General features: G+C 32.6%; 2 protein-coding genes across 2 annotated transcripts; one reads left to right on the top strand and one right to left on the bottom strand.

The window, feature by feature from the left end:
* Positions 1 to 6,900, top strand: LOC111416792 (polycystin-2-like). The gene is made up of 11 exons (XM_023048892.2): positions 1 to 259; positions 332 to 448; positions 507 to 915; positions 972 to 1,196; positions 5,277 to 5,505; positions 5,566 to 5,796; positions 5,851 to 6,093; positions 6,144 to 6,355; positions 6,414 to 6,547; positions 6,597 to 6,684; positions 6,745 to 6,900. The coding sequence occupies exons 1-11, from the start codon at positions 202 to 204 to the stop codon at positions 6,851 to 6,853; spliced, it is 2,055 nt and encodes a 684-aa protein (XP_022904660.1). The 5' UTR covers positions 1 to 201; the 3' UTR covers positions 6,854 to 6,900.
* A 7,875-nt stretch (positions 6,901 to 14,775) lies between these two features.
* Positions 14,776 to 21,777, bottom strand: LOC111416812 (polycystin-2-like protein 2). Its single transcript, XM_023048915.2, has 9 exons — positions 21,556 to 21,777; positions 21,065 to 21,500; positions 16,400 to 16,777; positions 16,125 to 16,350; positions 15,842 to 16,072; positions 15,547 to 15,789; positions 15,284 to 15,495; positions 15,036 to 15,233; positions 14,776 to 14,978 (listed from the first exon to the last, which is right to left on the bottom strand). Exons 1-9 carry the CDS (start codon positions 21,767 to 21,769, stop codon positions 14,849 to 14,851), a joined length of 2,268 nt encoding a protein of 755 aa, XP_022904683.2. The 5' UTR covers positions 21,770 to 21,777; the 3' UTR covers positions 14,776 to 14,848.
* Positions 21,778 to 22,187: the final 410 nt, after the last annotated feature.

Here is a 22,187-nt window from a genome sequence, read left to right as displayed (position 1 = left end):
GTGTAACTCAACCCAACCAAAGTGATAGTGTTAGATCACTAGCACCAACACTAGAACAAAATAAGTTATAATGCGATAATAAAAACGTTGCCATGATCTTAAAAATAACATATGATTACCGTTTTAAAAGTAAATAAATAATAAACGTCAAACTATATTTAAATTGAAAAAGAAGATACTTATTAAAACGTTTTTTTCAAAATGTATCGTTCGAAAATACCACCCACTGATGATGGCGGAAATAAAGGAGAGAAAAAAGGTAACGATTTTATTAATCTTAAGAAACCCAACATTAACAAATTGTAATTATTAATTTTCTTAATGTTTTTAGTGGCATGGACAACCCATGTTATGGCTCAAACGGCTCATTTATCACGCGAAACTTATTTAGTATCAATAACTAGAGATACAATTATTTATTTAATATTTTGGATTAACTTAACATTTAGTATGTATTTGCTTTTACTTTTATTTATTTGATTCTATTTAATTCTTTTTCAATGCAGTTTGTTTAGCAATGATAAGTCCTTACATGTACCACATGACAGATGCAATTCGAAGCCAATTAGCGGATCAAAAATTTAAATCCGAATTTGATACGATGACGTTCAACGAGATCCGCACCGTCAGCGATTTTTGGTATTACATGGAACGTTTATACCCGAAAGTTATTTTTTCCAACAACCTCTTCGACGAGGAGGATGATACAAAAAGTAAATTCGACGTGGGTATTTTATACGTTAACAAACTAATTGGGGTACCAACGATTCGTCAAGTAACCGTCCGAAATAATTCTTGTACGACTCATCCAAGATTTCGAAGAGCTTTTCTCGTTTGCTATGATAGTTATCATTCGGGATCAATTTCAACGCATGATTTACCTACTCTTGGAGTTGTTGGACCAGAAATTGAAGCGTAAAATATTATAAAAATCCTAATTATGTTATAATTAATAAATTTTACATTTCTAGTTTTAAATGGCAATCTGAAGATGATTTGGAAGGTACTAGTTATATAGGAAGGGTAGCTACTTATGATGGAAGTGGATTTTTTACGAAATTGGGGCGTAGCCAACATACAACGACTCGAACTATATCGCGGTTAAAATATGGAATGTGGGTTCGAAGGGAAACTAGAGCAATTTTTGTTGATACAACGGTTTATAATCCAAATATGAATTTGTTTACTAATATTTTGTGAGTATTGTAAAATCTCGATATAACGAATTAATACGGAGAAGGAAGTGTTCATCATAACCGTTTTAAGAGATGTACAGCTAAACCGAAATGATTTCTAGTTCTTGGTCTAGTATTGGTTCTAGTGATAGTGTTAGTATTAGATCACTAGAATCAACAGTAGACCAGAACTAGAATCATTCGGGTTTAGCCGCACGTCTCTCAAGACGGCTAAACCAGAATGATTCTAGTTCTAGGTCTTGTGTTGGTTCTAGTGATAGTGCTAGTGTAAAACTAGAATTAATACTAGACCTAGAACTAGAAACATTCGGATTTAGCCGCACGTCTTTCAAGGCGGGTAAACTCGAATGATTTTAATTCTAACAATAAGTCTAGACTTGGTTCTATTTATCCATCGACCTAGGCTTGTAATTATCCTTTTAGTCCACTTAGCCTTTCCAGTATCAGCTCGCCATCTGCGCTCCCACTCCATCAGTGTTTCCTACTTCGTTATTTTTGGGTCTTTATCTTGTTCCCTGGTTGCCGCTCTATATTTGATTATGAGATCCATAGATAATTTTCCACCTCTTGCAATGTCTCGGTGGAGTTAGTTCTATATGCGCTTATTGCTCTTTGTATTTTCGTTAGTCTGATTATGTTCATTTTGACCTCGCACGCTTGCTTCCAAGCTCCACATACATACCATATGACGACAACATTTTTTGACCTTAACTTTACAATAAAATATACAGGGTGCCATTCAAAAAATTGGTCGTGACCTTCATATAACCGTGAAAATAAGGTCAAGGTCAAAAATGTTATCGTCATATTGGTTCATTTTTATGTAAAATAAACCGTTTTCATCACCCTGTATAGTAGTTGAGCGTATATGGTTGCTCCGATTAATTTTCTTTTTGCTGGGCTCGGGTCGTGAGTGAAACCCATTATTCCATGCAAAGCATACAGTTTCCTCTGCTTTCTTTGCGGCATCACCTACATGTTGTATCAATTGCAAGTCTTTCGCCGGAGTAACTCCCAGGTACTTCAGAGTGCTTTTAGTTTTTATCACTGTGTCTTTGACTCTAAGACTAATCTCCCTTGTACTGTGTCGACTTCTTAACACTAAGATTTCTATTTTTTCCGGAGCAATTTGTAGTTATTATCTGCATAAGCAATAAATCGAGTACCCTCATCTGCGTATTATCTTACTAGTAGCTCATCAAAAAAGACGTTCCAAAGCCCCCAGAACCGCGTTCCAGAACCTGCACTCCTCTCGTTAGTTTATGACGAAAACCTTCGTATTCTACAAATCTTTCGCTCAGATAAGATTTAATAGCAGTGTGCTGTCTCGGACTTTCTGATCTTGTAAAGGTTGGTACCAACAATATGCTTCTATGTTTTCTATGAAGACCTTAGCCCATCCATCATAAACTTCCCACCTGTCCTGCCATTTGCGCCACAGCGTCCACCTTGCCTCTTCCTTCCCTTCTCTTCCCTCCTCATATATGGTCATTCGCTATTCCACCAATAGATCGACTGGGGGCATGCCCGCTATTACCTCCACACTAGCGGCCGACATTACTCCGATTGCCAATTTCCTGCTTACTGATTGCAGTAAATTCCTGTAATACTTATACTTCATTGTCCGACCCCATGTTGGTGCGGCATACAGCATTGCTGATAGAACCGTATATGCTAGAAGTTTCCTTTTACTACCTCTTGGACCGCCGATATTCGGCATTATTCTGCGCATTCATGTTGGCTATTTTAGTGGCTTTTCCGCCACTTTCCTGACGTGAGAAGTCATCCTCATGTCTATGTCGAGGAAAACCCCCAGATACTTGACCATTTGCACGCTCTCCATAATCTGGGCCCCTAACCCTTACATTCATTTTTCGGGCTTTTCTTCTCCACTGCAGGACTACAATTTCAGTCTTATGGGCAGCGATACTGACACCCATGGAGTTTAACCTCTCCACCACTCTCTCTACAGCATAGCTGGCTTTTTCCTCTACAATCGTTTTTGTCCTTCCTGTAATAACCACCGCCAAATCGTCGGCGTAGGCCACTAAATTCACACCTTCTTCCATCTCCGTTCTTAAGACTTTATCGTAAAAGACATTCCATAATGTTGGGCCAAGTATCGAGCCCTGAGGTACCCCGTATGTTATTTCAAATCTGTCACCGTTTACAGCCACTACTTCTCTCTCGGATAGGTAGGATTTTATTATTCGTATGAGATACTCGCTTACGTTACCGTCTTCTAGGGCTCTAATAATTCCCCGCCATGTGGCAGAGTTAAACGCATTTTCTATGTCGAGTGTTACCATCACGCACAGCTCTTGATGTTGGAAGGCCTTTCTCTTGATACAGTCGACGATTCCTTGTATCCTGCTGATTGCGTCTATAGTTGATCTGCGTTGCCTGAAACCGTACTGCTCTTTATGCAGCATGTCCTTCTCGTCGATTTCAGTTTTCAATCGTGCCCTTATTAGCAATTCCAGCAGCTTCCCCATCGCATCCTCCAGACAAATCGGTCTGTATGAAACGCTCCCGGTCGTACCTTTACTTGGTTTTTCTACCAGAACTAGATTTGTAATTTTCCATTGTTTTGGAAAATAACCATGAGTTAGGCAGGTATTACATATTTTGACAAACGTATCTATGTTTCCTTCAACTGTTGCTACTAGGATTGCTGGCGTGAACCATCCGGTCCTGGTGCCCTTCCTTGCATCTTTTTACGTGTCTTTGTTACGGCCACTTCTGAGATCATCAAGAACCAAGAATCACCAAGAACTTCGAGTTCTTGCTTAGTGAAAGGTGTTACTTCCGTTCTATTATCCTTCCTGGACCACTCAATTTTTTCATGTCTCGGGAAAAGTTTTTCTATCTGTTTCCTTGTTTCCTCTGTTCTGTGTTGGAAGTGGCCGTGGAAGTGGCTGTGTTCCAACAGCTCCTTCCACTTTTCCTCCTTGCTTTTAAAGATTAGTGCTTTTAGTTCCTTTTTAGCTGCTTGTGTAACCTCATTGCTTCATCAACATCATTCGTCTGCACTGCTTGTTTAGCCCTCATCCTCGCGACGTTTCTTCGTAATCTAAGACTTAAGACTTAAGTCTTAAGACTTCTTTTTTTGAAATGATCGTCGCATACTTCATTTATATTCGAAATTATTTATTCGGGGCTTCTGTTTACATTCGCAGGGAATAGGTTGACGCAATTTTCTTTATACCTTTTACGATCTTTTTTCGTAACTATCCAACCCTTTCGTTCTTCCGTTGGAGGCGCCGATGAAATCAATTTACCAACTTCGAATCTAATTGTTCGGTGATCGCTAAAATTTTCTAAATCTTCTTCCATAGCAGCCGTAAAATCTATTATAGACATACCTGCATGTCCTACGAAGGTGGATGTCTTCCCCTTGTTTAATATCACTAGATTGGTTGCCATTATCCAGTCTTCTAGAACCTTTCCCCTCTGGTTAATTGTCCCAGAGCCTATCAGATGGGTTTTGGGATTTAGGTCGCCCCCCAGTATTATCCTTTCCTTCTTTTGTTGGATATGAATTCCAATGTTATATAGGAGCCTTTTGAAGTCTTCGATGCATCCATTTGGAGAAAAATAGCACGAGAACACCGTGCACAAAACCGTCTCAACATACACACGCGTCTTTAGACGCACGGCTAAATCCGAATGTTTCTAGAATTAGAAACTAAAAAAATTAGAACTAGTAAAATTAGAACTAACACTAGACCTAGGTCTAGTTCTAGGTCTAGTGTTAGTTCTAATCTTAAGAACTAACACTAAAAGTCGCCAGACCTAGTTACTTTTTCAATACCAACCTAAATCAGTTACTTTTTGGCCCCCCAGATTTAAGTTGGTCACTTTTCCTATACTTATAACATTGGACGGTGACGTCACATGGAGCTGCTCCAGCTCCAGAACCGGTATTTCTTATCTACTTCTAGGTCTAGTGTTCTAGTTCCACCTTTATTTCAATAAATTATATTTGAATTCAGTTCTAACTAGGTCCGTTATATCGAGATTTTACCATATTTTCATTATTTATAGATATACACATATTTGATTTACATTTTCTTACAGAATTGTTTTTGAATTACCACCAACAGGTGGCGTTTTACCCAACATATATTTTCGTACAATGAAACTAATAAGATACTTCACAATCCTAGATCATATCGTTCTCGGTTGTGAAATAGTTTTTTTTTGTTTCGTGTTGTTTTATTTAGCAGAGGAAATTCGCGAAGTAATCTTTTTAAAGTTTTATTATTTCAATCAAATTACGAATTACATCGATGTTTTAATCGTCGTGGTAAAGTGATGTTTTTTTTATTTTTATTCAGTTAAATTTTTTTCCTTTTTTGTGTTTTAGACATCGCTCGCATATTTTATATGTATATTGTATCAACATATCGTTGTAACCGCGCTTATGGAAAAAGTGGGAAAATCAATAACGCAATATAATTCGTTTGCGAAAGTTTCCCGAAACGAAATGGTGATAAAAAACGTTCAAGCCGTTTGCCTTTTTGTTGCTACATTGAAATTGTTTCAATTTATTAATATTGATAAGACAATGCGGCATTTAACAAGAACAATTAAACGCGTAATTATTATATATTTATTTTTTGTTAAAGAATTATTGATTTTATTTTTTTAGTCCGCCAAAGACGTACTCGGTTTTTCTATAATGTTTTTATTAATTTTCGTTTCTTTCGCTGAATTGGGTTATTTAATTTTTGGAACTCAAGTTCCAGCCTTTTCCGGATTTGGGGTTTCGATGTTTACTTTACTTAGAACAATTTTGGGCGATTTTGATTATGCGGAAATCGAGAAAGCACACAGAATTTTAGCCCCAATTTATTTCATCTTATTTATATTTTTGGTTTTCTTCGTTTTAATCGTAAATAAATCTACGAGTACTTAAAACATGATCAAAAAAGATTTTTTTAGAATATGTTTTTGGCGATTATAAGTGATACTTATAGCGATGTTAAAACTGAAATGGACGTGGCTCCCACACAAATAGAAAGAATTAGTTTTTGGCGTCGCGGTTTGTACAACTTTTTCACCGATTGTGGATGTGGAGCTTGTACTCCTAGAGCTATGGTGAAAATGAACGATGATAACGCAACAGTTGAAAATATTGTTTTAATTTTAAGAGGGTCTCAACAATTTCTTTTTAAAATTTTTATTTTAATGATATTAATGATAAATTTGTAGATGTGGTTATTCAAAATTAGACATCGACACTTTTTTAGCACGTTATAAAATTGAGAAAAACGCAGATGCTCGCGTTAGAGATGTAGCCTTGTTAATAGATGCGTTAAAAGGATCATTTGGTGAAACGGAATCTGGTAATCTTATTCAAAAATAAGTTTATTTAATTTAACAATTTTTTTGAAGCAACCAAAAAGGAATCTGCCGAACCCAGAAAATCCTCCGTAACAGGTCAAAACATCGCCCCAATTATTCCAATGGACGAATTTGTTGGGTAAAAAGACAACTTTGAATTCATTTTTTAATCTTGATTGCTTTTCTTGCTCATTTTTAGGCAGCAACAACGTTTGGATAAAATCGAAGCAGTTATGGCTGTTATTTCTGATAAACTGGAGGCTTTATTGAAACGATTAAATTCTTTAGAAAGTGTTAGGAAATACTGAGTATATGATTTAAATTGTTTTCAATAAATGTTAACTTAAACGTTCAACATTTTTCTTAATTAGCACACCCAAAGCTATATACATCTCCAATAGCTTGTTGACTTGTCCCAAGTAGTTATATTATCAAAACAGCACATGTTCTATCTCAAACACGCACATTATCAGCAGAATGAAGCGATTGAGCATCCTTGGTGTATCTACGGCCCAGCCAGAAGATTATTTCAGACATTCCATATACATTTGTCCATGTGTGATTTTTATCTGTGAGGATACCTCATTGGAAAAGTTATTCAACGGAAAATGCCTTCCTTTATACATTTTGGATTTTGCACCATCAGAAGATATAAAAAGAATCCATCAAATAATAACAAACATATTTGGAATGCGTGTCAAAATCGAAGAGTACAGAAAGCTAAAACAAATGCCTCAGTGCAAAAGGTGGCAAAGTTGGAGCCACACCAAAGCTTACTGCCACAAAAATCCGAGATGTGTTAAATGCGCTGGTGAACACTGGACCAGCGAATGCACTAAAGCCAAAGAAATCTCGGCTAAATGTTTCAAAATGTCTAAATAACAGCAATCCAATGGTTTTCGTCAGCATCAATATACACTACCAATAATACTTAAAGAAAACAATATTGATATATGTCTTATCTCTGAAACTCAATATTTATTACACAATTCACGTTAATTTTGCGGCTCAAGGTGGAAGTGCAATTGGACCGCATTATACATCACTTAACTAAGCGACATTTTATCGTTTTTAGAGATTTTCAAGCTGTCTGGTAGATAAAGGTGTAACTTATCTTAGAAAAAATGCAGAATACCAAAAGACCTAAAATACCATTTGTTTTAAAGGATAAAGCTAACCGCCAATCACGTTTTTCAAGTCCGATTTGCATCATACGTCTAAGAACCGACTTACAATTAGATACCACACTTAGATACACCAAGAAATTCTACAATAGAAAAATAGATGAACCTACAATTTCGGGCCAGTGTCGTTTTATTTTGTCTTTTATTTTATATAGAATTTAAGTCTAACTAGTTTCGGTCCTTGGCCATCTTCAGAGACTCTACAAATAGATTAAATGCGCTAGTTAGCATGAGATATCACTATGTTGGATATTTTTATTGCACTAAAACTAGAACTAACACTAGACCTAGAACTAGAATCATTGCCCTGATCATTGCCCTGATCTAATATTTTTTAATTAATTTACAGAAATACTTCGATGATATTTAATTAAATTTTAAGCAATTATTTCTACAAAAATTAACTCTCCCTTCAGGTATAAATTTTGAGTTGGGATTATATTTTGCAGCCCTTTTCGAATTGTTTCAACTTGTAACATGCCTAAAATAATAAGCATGAACCCTCATCATTAACCTTCAACGGTAAATATATTTTTTGAATTTTTTAAAAGAATTTTTTAAGAATGTGAAGGGATTTTCAAGGGTTTTCTGAATCTTAATTTCAATAATAATCTTATATAACTTCTTTGTATCGTATTTTAATCTTTAGTCGTGCCAGAAGAAGGACAACTGTACACAAAAATAAAAATAAAACATTTTTCATCGTTATTTCATTGATTTAATTTTTTATAATAGAAAATCATTCGGGTTTAGCCGTCTTGAGAGACATGGGACTAAATCCGAATGTTTCTAGTTCTCGGTCTAATCGTGAATAAAACTTTCAGTTGTCAATGTCAACTTTAATTTTATTATTATATTCGTAATCTTCATAAAATAACCTTTAAAGTGAGTTCAAACTTGACGCATTTATCTCAAAAAACCTCGAACTTTCAACCTTTAATTTTGACATATTCGTCAACTTCATAAAAAATCCTGTTAAATAAGTCGAAACTCGACATATTTAACTTTAATATTAATGGAAATACAATCACTTCCGGTTTGAAACATCAACGTCAATTTTGACATATTTGTCATCTTCATTAAAAAACCATTAAAATGAGTCCAAACTTGACGAATTTATCTCAAAAAACAAAAAAGTTAGAATAAAAAACGTTAAACCCTAAGTTAGCAACAATGAAGATAGCAATTTAATTTTTAAATATTAATACCAACCTTAATTTTTTATTATATTTTTGTTTTTGTAACATTCACATTTCAAACCGGAAGTTGCTTATATCTCGAGTAATATAGGAATTAAACGTATCTTGTTTGGACTCATTTTAAAGGATTTTTAACGAAGATTACAAATATGTCAAAATTGAGGTTGACATTTTAAACCTGAAGTTAGTTATCAATTATCATATAATAGAAGTTTTATAACTGAAGTTAATCTAGCGTTAGTCACTTTTCCGCACTTTCTTTTTATTTTTAACGTGCTTTTTGGGTCATTTTACATTGATTAAAAAAAATCGTCGATTTTTAAGCCACATGATGATGCTTGAATTTTTTCCAAGTTTCTTAATATTCCTTTTGTTAAAAAAGAGCATTCTTAAATTTTAACCTGTAAACTTATAACACTTCATCCTTAATTCCATTTTACAACTTTAATTTTGTAAATTAGTAACTAATAATCTGATTTCGACGTTTTTAACAAAACAAAAAGAAATATTAAGAAACTTGTTTGTAAAATGGATAAGATGAGAGATGTTAATCTATTTGTAGAGTCTCTGAAGATGGCCAAGGGCCGAAACTGGTTAGACTTAAATTCTATATAAAATAAAAACCAGTTTAAAAGTACAAATCAAACTCTAGATTATTTTCTTCAAAAATGTTTACTCGAATCGTCATCATTTTGTCTCTACTACTAAAATTATTTTATTATATGGTAACAAATTGCGCATCACTTCAGTTGAAAGTTTTTAATTTTGTTCATTATTTTTATTGTTTAACGTTAATCAATCTAACTAGATTTGAATGTTAATTTTCACAACACAACCTGACACACGTCTCTGATGAGGATATTATATCGAAACATGTTAGACTAAGAATTTAAAATAATAAAAAAAAGCAGTAAAAGTACAGATTACAACTTTTCATTTATTTATTCAAAAACTGGTTAAAAAATGGATCTAATTGAACCTTACCGTCAAAGTAAACTTAATTGACTGAGTAAAACGGCAATATACGTTAGGAATACCGAAAAATATAGAAACAGGAAAAACCTGGGCATCTTCCTATTGTAAAAGTATAAACCCTATGTAGAAAATAAGACGGAATTTTTACGGCTCTCCAAGGCGTTTGAGTGAATTTTGTATTGTGATTCAAATATCCAATAAAAATTGCAGCATTCCGCTTAAAATAACGAAGTTGTAGGCTACTTCCGGTACACTGGATGTGGCAGCCATCGTGAAATTATTTTAAATCGAAAGATTGGGAATGAATAGCTCCTATACGTAAAATCTCAGAAACGTTCGAAACATGAAATCTAAAAATTTCTAATAGTCTAGTTGCGCGGAATTTCATGTACAAGGTGGGCAAATTTGGGTGTTATTATAGGCTATCTCAGAAACTATAAGAGATACGAAAAAAGTATGTGCCATGTCCCGGTCTCTTTTTCCGAGACTAATCCAATCCCGTAAAGATCAAATCTCTATCTTCTTTTGTTTTTAAGTTATAGCCAAAAAATCAAACTTTAGCGATTTCAAAAAATGCTCATATTTTGTTTATTTTTGAAATTATAGAAATGAGGTTAATACATACTTAAGACACTTTTTTGAATAGAATATACTGCCATTGAAAAATTTTAAACATAGCTAATAATTTTTGAGATATAACAAAGTTGTATTTTTTTAAATATAAACTATAGTTGATTATGATGTTACTGGAAAGAGCATATTTTTAGCTTTCCAATGATGTATCGCACGCATGATGTATCTGCAGAAAATAATTTTCAATTCTAAAATATTAAAGTATAATATTCAAATTTTTAATTATAGTAGGCGAGGAAAACGCAAAGTTACTACAACTTAGTTACTTACAATCCTACTTAGTTACTATAGCAACGTGAGTTTACTTGTCATTTCATTCATGAATTTTGCGAAACGAGTTTCCTGTTTAAGAAGTTCCGCATTATCTTTAAATAAAACGATAAAATTAAATATAGAATAATTGGAGTCCTTTGAAGATGATAGATACATAAGTCTTCATGTCTTCTTCTGAAAGTCCGTTCCCAGTAATGATCCGTAATTTTCCTCTATCTCACCCAATTTCAAAAGAAAAGATTACTAATATCAAAAAACTTCTAAATCTTATGTTTGGGGAAAACTGGGAAAATACTACCAAAGATTTCGTTCATTGATGGGTCATTCTCAGAAAGGGTGGAAAAAAGGTTTATAAGAAAAAAATTCGTGTAATTAGTTTTCTAGGTTATATATTTATCGAAGAAAACATATTAGTATAACAAAAGTTTTGTACTTTGAGAATATAATTAAATAATGAAAATAATGTTAAGTTTAGAGGTAACGGAGTTGAGAAGTGGTAACGGAGTTGACAAATAATAATTTAATTCCAAGTTTCGTTCCTAACATCTCAACTTATTGCGTACTAAACTCAATGGCATATCATCATCCAATGATGATGAATCTGTATATACAACGCTATAACGTAGAGCTGTTCTATACTCCATAGATCCAAGTTATAGTGTGAGCAAAGCTGGCGGGGTTCACAACACAGACATGTCAGTTCTCTGAAAGTAAGTCTATTCCTTAGTATATTGATCCAAGCTACTTTCATCGTACCGTTAAACGTAGGAATATTTTCTGGGATCAGTTCGTCGATAATAGGGATTAGTTTTTCATCGATACGAAAGATCTTGATCCCTTTTATTGACTTTTGTAAGACTTTTACTAAAGTATCGTAATCTGGTGTGGATACTTTTAATATACAACTAAGGTACGAAAAGTGTGGAAAGGTTGCTTGACAGACTTAACCACGCCGCAATTATATCTAAGATATCTGATGCTTTAAAGAACCAAAGTGTGCAGATTGTACTTTTTCAGTATATTTACAGAAGTAATTTTTAGAAAAATCCATATGGATCAAAATTTCATCAACAGACAGATTCTTTTTCACTACATTTATAGATCGATACTGATGGAATATATTCCTGAGGTGCAACAAATATGTATCTCGGAATAGATTGTATCAATTCTGTAACTACTTGGTGTTTTTCTAGCTGCCTTTTTGCTTGGTAAGTTTTTTACTATGTTCCCTCCATTCTTCCCGTTTACGTCTTTTATCTGGATCTGTTAACATTGATATCTTTTTTATTTTATCGTAATTAACTCTGCGGTGATACCGCTCTCTTTCCTTCAATTTAGCAATTTCATAAGCCTCAGGATCATTTTTTCGTTGCGCTCTCAGTCTTCTCAAAGCATCCCTCTTCTTTTGATTGCATATTTTATTTTACTTTGATGTTGTAACCGCAGCCTCACTTAGGACCTTACCTCTAGTTTTCACATTTTGGAACAAAAGAATAATAAAACGTAAAATCGAAATTATACTCAAAATTAGATCTCGTCTAAAGCAAGAGAAACATGGTGCATATAAATTTGGAAATTATCACATTTGAGCACTGTTTTATTTTTCTTTAACTTAACTAAATGTTAGATACATTGAAAATAAAATATTTACAGTACATAATGCGTTGTAACTGTTAAATGTGGCTGTAAATGCTACTGCCTAACATTAGTAACGGAGTTGAGAAAACGCGCTTTCAAAAATATTCAAAATTAAACTAAATTAGATTTTATGCTGATAGTTGCATACCGTGTTCGTATATTTTTTAGTAATTTACTTAATGTAATTACAGTAAGAAATCACTTAAACTTTACCTTTCACGACAGGTAACGGAGTTGAGAATCCGAATAGCCAGAAAAATATTTGTAGAAATCAATCAAAATCTTGAATATATTCAGCGTGTCAATTTTATATTTTTTAACAGTTATAGTGTCATACTAATATTAACTTCCCTATGCAGTGTTAACAATGAGCCGGGTACCCATGGCGACACGAATATTTATATTAGAAGGTGTGGTAACGCAGTTGAGATTAAAACGAGGGACACAACATTTTCGAGATTAATTTAAAACCAAAATGTATAAGAAATTGCAAACCATCTTCAAATCGATTTGTTAATTACCCCATATAAAAAAGACAGTAATAAAATGATATAATACTATTTTATTTCCGATTTAGAAATAGTTTTAGTTGCAATTTTACCAGAGGGACACCTGAATATTTAATGAAGTGCGAAACAACTTTGAAAAATTTTTGAATTTTGTGTACATAAAATATTTGTTACTTTAATGTAACTTAATGAAGTAATACTAATGAGTCTCACCATATAACTTTTTGCTCGAATAAATGTACTTATCTCAGTATATAAGATTTGATATTAGAGGGACACTTTTTTAGCCCTTCTGAAAACGACCCTGATACCGAACTGTTCTAACCTTACAACCAGTAAGTTTAATAGAAGAAGGTGACAGTCTGTGACTGTTTAGTTCCTGAAGTTGTTATTTATATTTAATTATTCATTAATACATTTCTTGTATTTTTAATAAACAAACTTTACTTCCTAACCATTTTTTATTGGTAAAAATATGCTCTTTTCAGTAACATCATAATAAACTATAGTTTGTATTTAAAAAAATACAACTTTGTGCTGTATCTCTAAAATCATCAAGTATGTTTAAAATTTTTCAACGGCAGTATATCCTACTTAAAAAAGTGTCTTAAGAACGTATCAACCCCATTTCTCTAATTTCAAAAATAAACGAAATATGAGCATTTTTTGAAATCATGAAAATTTGACATTTTGGCTATAACATGAAAACAAAAGAAGATAGAGGTTTGGTGTTTGCGGGATTGGATTAGTCTCGGAAAAAGAGACCGAGACATGACACCTACTTTTTTCGTATCTCTTATAGTTTCTGAGATAGCCTATAATAACACCCAAATTTGCCCACCCTGTACAAGAAAAAGCTGTGCTCTTACATATAGAAGATCATAACTTTTTGTAATTTCGCCATAGATTCTCATCCTGCGTACCTTGTTGTCTTCTAAAAAGAGCAAACTTTACATAGAAGGTAAAAAAGAATTTTTCTGCAACCCTCCACGGATATTGAATAAATTTTTGGTTTACATTTTGTCTAAAAAAAATCCCTTTTTTACATATTATGGACCATTGTTTTAAAACTACCATTAAATATACAGTGGCGTCAAATGTAGTATATTTTATGAATTTTTTTTGTAGACTAGTGTTATTAAAATATATCTATGTAAATATATTTTAAACGACTTTGCAATATTAATCTGTGATATTGGTTGCATACTTTGTCGGGTACGATAATCAATTAACATACTGTAAGTATGATACTGCGGATTCCAAATGGTAGTACAAAAATTAAGTACACTAAATACATAAGCAAAATATAAAACTTTTACTGCTTCAACGCTTTTGCTTTTCCAACTAAGTTTAAACTTAGCATTATCAAATGTGACCCAAGGTCTTTAATTTGAGATACTCTGGGTAAAACTTAATCATCTAAGCTGTAACCGTATCTGATAGCATTCGAACTTCTTGAAATTCGTGCAAACAATTTCAGATCATCTGTATATATTAAGCACTGGTAGTGTTTTATGACTTTGTTTTAAATATCATTGATGTAAATATTAAAAAGAATGGGGCCAAGTTGCCTTCCTTGAGGTACGCCTGAAGGGACGGACATTATATCAGAATAATATCCATTAATAGACACCACCTGAGTTCTACCACGCATATAAGAACCAATTAATCGCAACAAATAGTTATCAATCATATCCATTATATCCCATTATCTGAAGCTTTGACAACAAGAGATTGTGATCAACACGATCGAAAGCCTTTCTGAACTCTATGTATATGGCATCCACTTGAGTTGCTTGATCAAGAGAAAAATAATAAATAAAATTGTAATAAATTTAATTAAAGAGTTAAATTCAAGACTACTAATCAAAAAACTAATCAAAACAACGACTCTACATAGTTGATTCACTTGAGGTTGCCTTATCTGGATCCTTAATCGTTCCCAATCTTTCTAAAAGCGCATCTAATTTATCACCCAACTTCAGCATCATATTCTCAATTAAAACCAAGCGACTTTGTTGCCTACGAAAAGAATGATTTACCAACAACTTTAATTAATCGATTTTCAGCGCTTTTTACTCGGAGAAATCATCCAAAGCCACAATCGCCGGTGGATTTACGTCTTTAGAAGGGTGAATTTTCGGCAAATACCTATTAGGAACGTTAGCTTTTAAATGAGCAAGCAGTTTTGAAACATCTTTAACGCGAACTTGAGAATCAGGGTCGATATTGTAACGACCCAAAAATAAATCAATGTCCAATTCTGAATAACCAATTCTAAAATGAAATTTTATTAATTTAATTATAACTTTTGTAAAGAAAGTAACCGTTTTAAAGCTGCGCGAACTTCTTTAGCCGAAGGATTTACGCGACCCCCCGCGACTAAAGCTTTTGGAGCAATTCTTTTACAACCTATTCCAACCATTATATTATATAAACCAGTTTTCCAATAATCAGCAACTCTTCTTTCAGGGGCTGATGTTGTTAATTCAGTTTTAGCATCGCTGTAGGTGTCGTTAATAATAGCCAAAAACAAATTCTAATAACAAGAAAATTAATTTAAATGTTAATTTCTTTTGAGTTAACTCACTAATAAAATAAGAAAAACTGAAAATATATAAAGAAGGTAATAAAGTTGTGCAACATATCTATCGGCGTCTTCAAATTCGTTGTAATCAAAATCGCCCAACATCGTTCGTAACAAAGTAAACATCGCCAAAGGTATCGTAGAAAAATGAACAATTTGATTTCCAAAACATAAAGAGCCAAATAACGCGAAAGCCATAAACATTACGAAGAACATTAAGGCAAATGCAAAAACATCCTCTAAACACTGCAAAAATAAATCATTAAAAAACGTCTTATAAATAAAACAAATTGAAAACCTTTTCAATCGTTTTGTTCAAAATAGTCATGGTAAAATTAAAACTGAGATATTTAAAAATCTTGAAATAAACCAAAAAGATCACCACCGCCAAATAATTACGCATAGAAATCTCATATCTGGTAATCGTTTGAAAGCTAATATATTCACTCCTATCTTTTTTCATCGCTTGAATCACTTCGTGCATCGCCACCATTTGAGTAAAAAAATAATAAAAATATTTAATACAAGCCTAAAAAAAGTTAATTATCAGTTTTAATCAAACCAATTATAAAGTGATGTACAATAAATATAGCGATGTTTATTATATTCCAAAACGAACGGAAATACTCCAATTTGACAAAACACATGCTTCGAAAAGCTTCAAGGATAAAAAATAAAATGAAGATCAGAAATACAATTTGAAAGCCGGCGTTGATGTAATCTCGCATGCTCACTCGAGTTAATTTCAATGTGTAAAAGTAGGCTGAAGGTACAACACCCCCACCGGCGGGTAATTCAAAAAGAAATCTAAAATGTATATATTAAGAATTTTTTTTTAAACGTTTTTCCGTCTTACTTGACAGAGCAAAATAAATTAATACTAGGGTTGTAATAAGCAGCGTCGATAAACACCGCTCGAGTTCCTTTTAAGATATATCTCTGATTTTTAAGTCGCCTTGTAATATTTCTACTCTCCTCATAAGTAGTGCCTAATTTTTCTTGATAACCACCACCATCGTATACAGAAACTCTGCCGGTAAACGGTTCGGCTAATGTTTGTTCCGGATGATGAAAAGTGTAACTTTCTGAAGTGTCCTCTTTCCTATACGCAGAACTGTAAGGTGGGTAACATCTTATAAACACTGACGCAAACGGTTTAGTACACTCATAATCGGTAACCATTACAGCACGAATTACAGCTGGGCCCACTAAAATATTTTCATGACCTAAACCTCTACAATAAAATGTAAAAATTACTATAAAAATACAATAAAATCTTGATATAATAGATAGAAGCTTATAGATAGAATCCAAGCCGGGTTATTCCCCAGATTGCTCTATGAACATGGAATAATAGATAAACTCGGGGTATTCCATGAGTTGTCTATATGATGTATAAATGTAGGACGATAGCTCTAGTTTTAATTGTTATTCAGGAACTAACACAAGAGCTAGAACTAGAAACATTTGGGTTTAGCCCTTTTAAGAGATGTACGGCTAAACCCGAATGTTTCTAATTCTAGGTCTAGTTTCAGTTCAATGAAAAAATACAACAATCTAAGCTGAATAGTGGCTTATAGTGAAATGTGTGACCTGTTTCATGAAGAAAACCATATTTCAATATCTCTATTCGTTCATGAAATAATAATTTTTGAACTCAACCTCAATTTATAACGTAACCAATTTTTGTCATTATTTTGAAAAAATCATGAAAAATCGAATTCTTAAGATTTCTTTATAAAATTTTCGGGCCTTATAGCGAAACGTATGATCTTTTTCATGAAAAAACCGCATTTGAAAATTTCTATTTGTTTATTAGATAATAATTTATAAACTCAACCTCAATTTATAATGTAAACAATTTTTACCATAATTTTGAAAAAATCATAAAAAATAGAATTTTTAAGATTCTTCTTAATGAAATTTCCTGGCTTATAGCGAAACATATTATCGTTTTCATGAAGAAACCCGTATTTGAAAATCTCTATTTGTTCATGAGATAATAATTTATAAACTTAACCTCAGTTTATAGCGTAAACAATTTTTACCATAATTTTGAAAAAATCATAAAAAAATCGAATTTTTAAGATTCTCTAATGAAATTTTCGGGGTTTATAGCAAAACGTATGATCTTTTTCATGAAGAAAACCGTATTTGAAAATCTCTAATCATTCATGAGATAATAATTTTTGAACTTAACCTCAACTTATGATATTACAAATTTCTGTCATTATTTTGAAAAAATCATAAAAAATCGAATTTTTAAGATTCCCTAATGAAATTTTCGGGGCTTATAGCAAAACGTATGATCTTTTTCATGAAGAAAACCGTATTTGAAAATCTCTAATCGTTCATGAGATAATAATATTTATATTTAATATTTTATATATTAAAAACTCTCCGCTCTACTCTTGCGCCAAAATATTTAACAACTTACCAAATGATGTTAAATCTTTACCTTTGGACAAATTTAAAATTACTCTTAAAAAAGGATCATGGAAGCATGCTACTATTCTCTGGATGAATACTATAACGATTAGTTTATTATTTTCTCGGCTTGTTGTGTATTTATTGTGTATTTATACTATATTGTGTACTTATTTTTGACATACCTTATACTACTAACTATAGTCTCAAAAAGTGAATAAAGGTGATTTGATTTGAACTCAACCTCAATTTATGACGTTAAAAATTTTTGTCATTATTTTGAAAAAATCACGAAAAATTCAATTCTTACGATTTCTTAATGAAGTTTTCGAGGTTTGCAGCAAAACTTATGATCTTTTTCATGAAGAAAACCGTATTTGAAAATAAAACTTGACGTAATTGGCGAACAGTTTTCGCAAAACTTTCACCATTTTTGTAATGTGTTTTTACAATAGTTAGACATTGTTCGTTTGAATGGTTCACCATATTGATAAATCGCGCGGTATATACGTGACAACTGTCAAACAAAAAACGCCATACAACTCGTATTAATAAAATAGTGGCAAATTTAAATCCGGCGCTCTTGTTGGGACACTCTTTGGATAGAATCCAAGCCGGGTTATTCACCAGGTGTTCTATGAACAAGGAATATATAAACTCGGGGTATTCCATGAGTTGTCTATATGATGTATAAATGTAGGACGGTAACTCTAGTTGTAATTGTTATTCAGGAACTAACACAAGAGCTAGAACTAGAAACATTCGGGTTTAGCCCTTTTAAGAGATGTACGGCTAAACCCGAATGTTTCTAATTCTAGTTTCAGTTCAATGAAAAATATACAACAATCTAAGCTGAATAGTAGCTTATAGTGAAATGTGTGACCTGTTTCATGAAGAAAACTATATTTCAATATCTCTATTCGTTCATGAGATAATAATTTTTGAACTTAATTTCAATTTATAGCGTAAACAATTTTTACCATAATTTTGAAAAAATCAAAAAAACTCGAATTTTTAAGATTCCCTAATGAAAATTTCGGGGCTTATAGCAAAACGGATGATCTTTTTCATGAAGAAAACCGTATTTGAAAATCTCTAATCGTTCATGAGATAATAACATTTGAACTCAACCTCAATTTATGACGTTAAAAATTTTTGTCATTATTTTGAAAAAATCATAATAAATCGAATTATTAAGATTTCTTAATAAAATTTTCGGGGCTTATAGTGAAAAGTATGACCTTTTACATGAAGAGAACCGTATTGGAAAATCTCTATCCGTTCATGAGATAATAATTTTTGAACTTAACCTCAACTTATGATATTACAAAATTCTGTCATTATTTTGAAAAAATCATAAAAAATCGAGTTTTTAAGATTCCCTAATGAAATTTTCGGGGCTTATAGCAAAACGTATGATCTTTTTCATGAAGAAAACCGTATTTGAAAATCTCTAATCGTTCATGAGATAATAATATTCGAACTCAACCTCAATTTATGACGTTAAAAATTTTTGTCATTATTTTGAAAAAATCGTGAAAAATTTAATTCTTACGATGTCTTAATGAAGTTGTCGAGGTTTATAGCAAAACGTATGATCTTTTTCATGAAGAAAACCGTATTTGAAAATCTCTAATCATTCATCAGATAATGATATTTGAACTCAACCCCAATTTATAACGTTACCAATTTTGTTATTATTTTGAAAAAATCATAAAAAACCGAATTCTTAAGATTCCCTAATGAAATTTTCGGGGCTTATAGCGATACGTATGATCTTTTTCATGAAGAAAACTGCACATGAAAATCTCTATCCGTTTATGAGATAATAATTTTTGAACTCAACCTCAATTGATAACGTTACCAATTATGTCATTATTTTGAAAAAATCATAAAAAATCGAATTCTTAAGATTTCTTCATGAAATTTACCTGGCTTATAGCAAAACATATTATCGTTTTCATGAAGCAACCCGAATTTGAACATCTCTATTCGTTCATGAAATAATAATTTTTGAACTCAACCTCAATTCATGACGTTAGAAATTTTTGTCATTATTTTCAAAAAATCATAAAAAATCGAATTCTTAAGATTTCTTAATGAAATTTTCGGGGCTTATAGCGAAACATATGATCTTTTTAATGAACAAAACCGCACTTGAAAATCCCTATCCGTTTAAAAGATAATACTTTTTGAACTTATCTTTGATTTATAACGTTACCAATGTTTGTCATTATCTTTAAAAAATCATACAAAATCGAATTCTTAAGATTTCTTAATGAAATTTTCAGGGCTTATAGTGAAACGTATTATCATATTCATGAAGAAAAGCGTACTTGAAAATCTCTATTCGTTCCTGAGATAATAATTAATTTTTATACTCAACCTCAATTTATGACGTGACAAATTTTGGTCATTATAACCGTTATAGTGTGAAGACGCACAGCTAAACCCGAAACTTTATAGTTCTAGGTCTAGTGTTATAGTTTTACACTTGCACTATCACTAGAACTAGAAACATTCGGGTTTAGCCGTCTTTAGAGACGTGCGGCTAAACCCAAATGATTCTAGTTGTTGGTCTAGTGTTAGTTCTACTTTTAGCTCAATAGAAATACACAACAATATAGAAGTGCATAAAAATTAAAACTAGAACTAACACTACTAACTACTACTTCGAATTCGACTAACACAGCGTTAGTTCTAGTTTTACACTTGCACTGTTACTAGAACTAGCATTAGACCTAGAACTAGAAGCATTCGGGTTTAACCGTCTTTAGAGACGTGCGGCTAAACCCAAATGCTTTTAGTTGTTGGTCTAGTGTTAGTTCTAGTTTTAGTTCAACAAATATATACCACAATTTAGCACTGAATAACAATTTAGACTTTCTAGTTCTAGGTGTCTTAAGACGGCTAAATCCGAATGTTTCTAGCTCTAGATCTAATATTAGTTCTAGTATTAATTGTTATTCGGCGTTGACGTCACGAACGGACCTTCAACTACACACTTATTTTGAGATGTAGTAGTCCTCTTAGATTCTACTTTTCCTTATTAATCCGTTATATCGAGGATTTACTGTATATTGAATTAAATAACCTATCAAATAAAAATTCTTCATCGACGTAGTCTTCATCTAACGTGTCATTCTCATTTCCTGTCGAATTCCCAGATGTAGCAGTGTCATCAGCTTGTCTTTTCCGTTTTGGTGGTTCATCTGAAGATCCAGATTCCAATGTAGATAACTCTATTTCTTCGACTTCATCAATAATTGCATCTTCCGTGTCGTTATCGGTTATATTATCATCTTCTGGTTCTAAAGGTCGCAAAGTTCCCGGAAATTGTTGAGCGTGTAAATACTTTATCAAATGATTTCGAATGAAATCCCACATCTTTTCGATGGTCGTAATATCTTCAAATTTGACTGTGGAAGTTTCTTCTAAAGTCGGACTTTCATGGCCGGCTTGTTCTTTGAGGTGATCGCGAAGCGATTGACTCATAAAAAACATTTTGTCGTCAACCATGCCCAGGGCAGCTTTTTAAAGATTTAATTTAATAAAAATTAAAATATTAATTTAATTAATTTTTACCAACGGTCAAACAAACGACGAAAGCTACGTAAAGAATTGTCGCTCGAGCGTGAACAAGCAAAAATAAATCCCTTTTGAAATAAGGCCCCATTTCGCCGGTGACCCATTTGGTTTTTTGAAATTTATCGAAATCGTACTTTCTATCTTTTTTGAAAACCTCTTTGTCTTTTTCGCGGTCTTTATCGGAGTGTTCTGATGATGAGCTGTACTCCATTTCAATTAATTTTTGACTTTTATTTTTAACGAATTAATCATTTAAAATATATTGATCTTTTTTCCATGGAAACCAAATTCCAAATTGACTTCTTTCATTAAGTTATTAATGATTGAAAGTAAAATCGTCATTATGAGGTTAACGAACTATTCGTTTTCGTTTCTCTTACTTTTGTTGAATTAAGATTGATGGAAAAGGATGGATGCAATGAAAATACGAGTTAATAAATAAGAAAATAAGGGAAAAAAGTGCAGAGGTGAGAAAGAGGGACAGAAAGTAAGTTTATCAATTTTATGTATTGGGAAAGAACGGTTTGTTCTCGTTGCGGATGAAATGGAGCAAAGCAAAAGCGGTCCCAAAGAGAGAGACTTTCGCCTAATGTCAAGGCTAGTGTGGAATCCAATCTTTCTTTTTACCA

Source organism: Onthophagus taurus, chromosome 3 (assembly GCF_036711975.1).
Source record: "Onthophagus taurus isolate NC chromosome 3, IU_Otau_3.0, whole genome shotgun sequence".
Classification (NCBI taxonomy): Eukaryota; Metazoa; Arthropoda; class Insecta; order Coleoptera; family Scarabaeidae; genus Onthophagus; species Onthophagus taurus.
The sequence above is the reverse complement of the archived record's forward strand: the minus strand, read 5'-3'. Positions and strand labels throughout refer to the sequence as shown.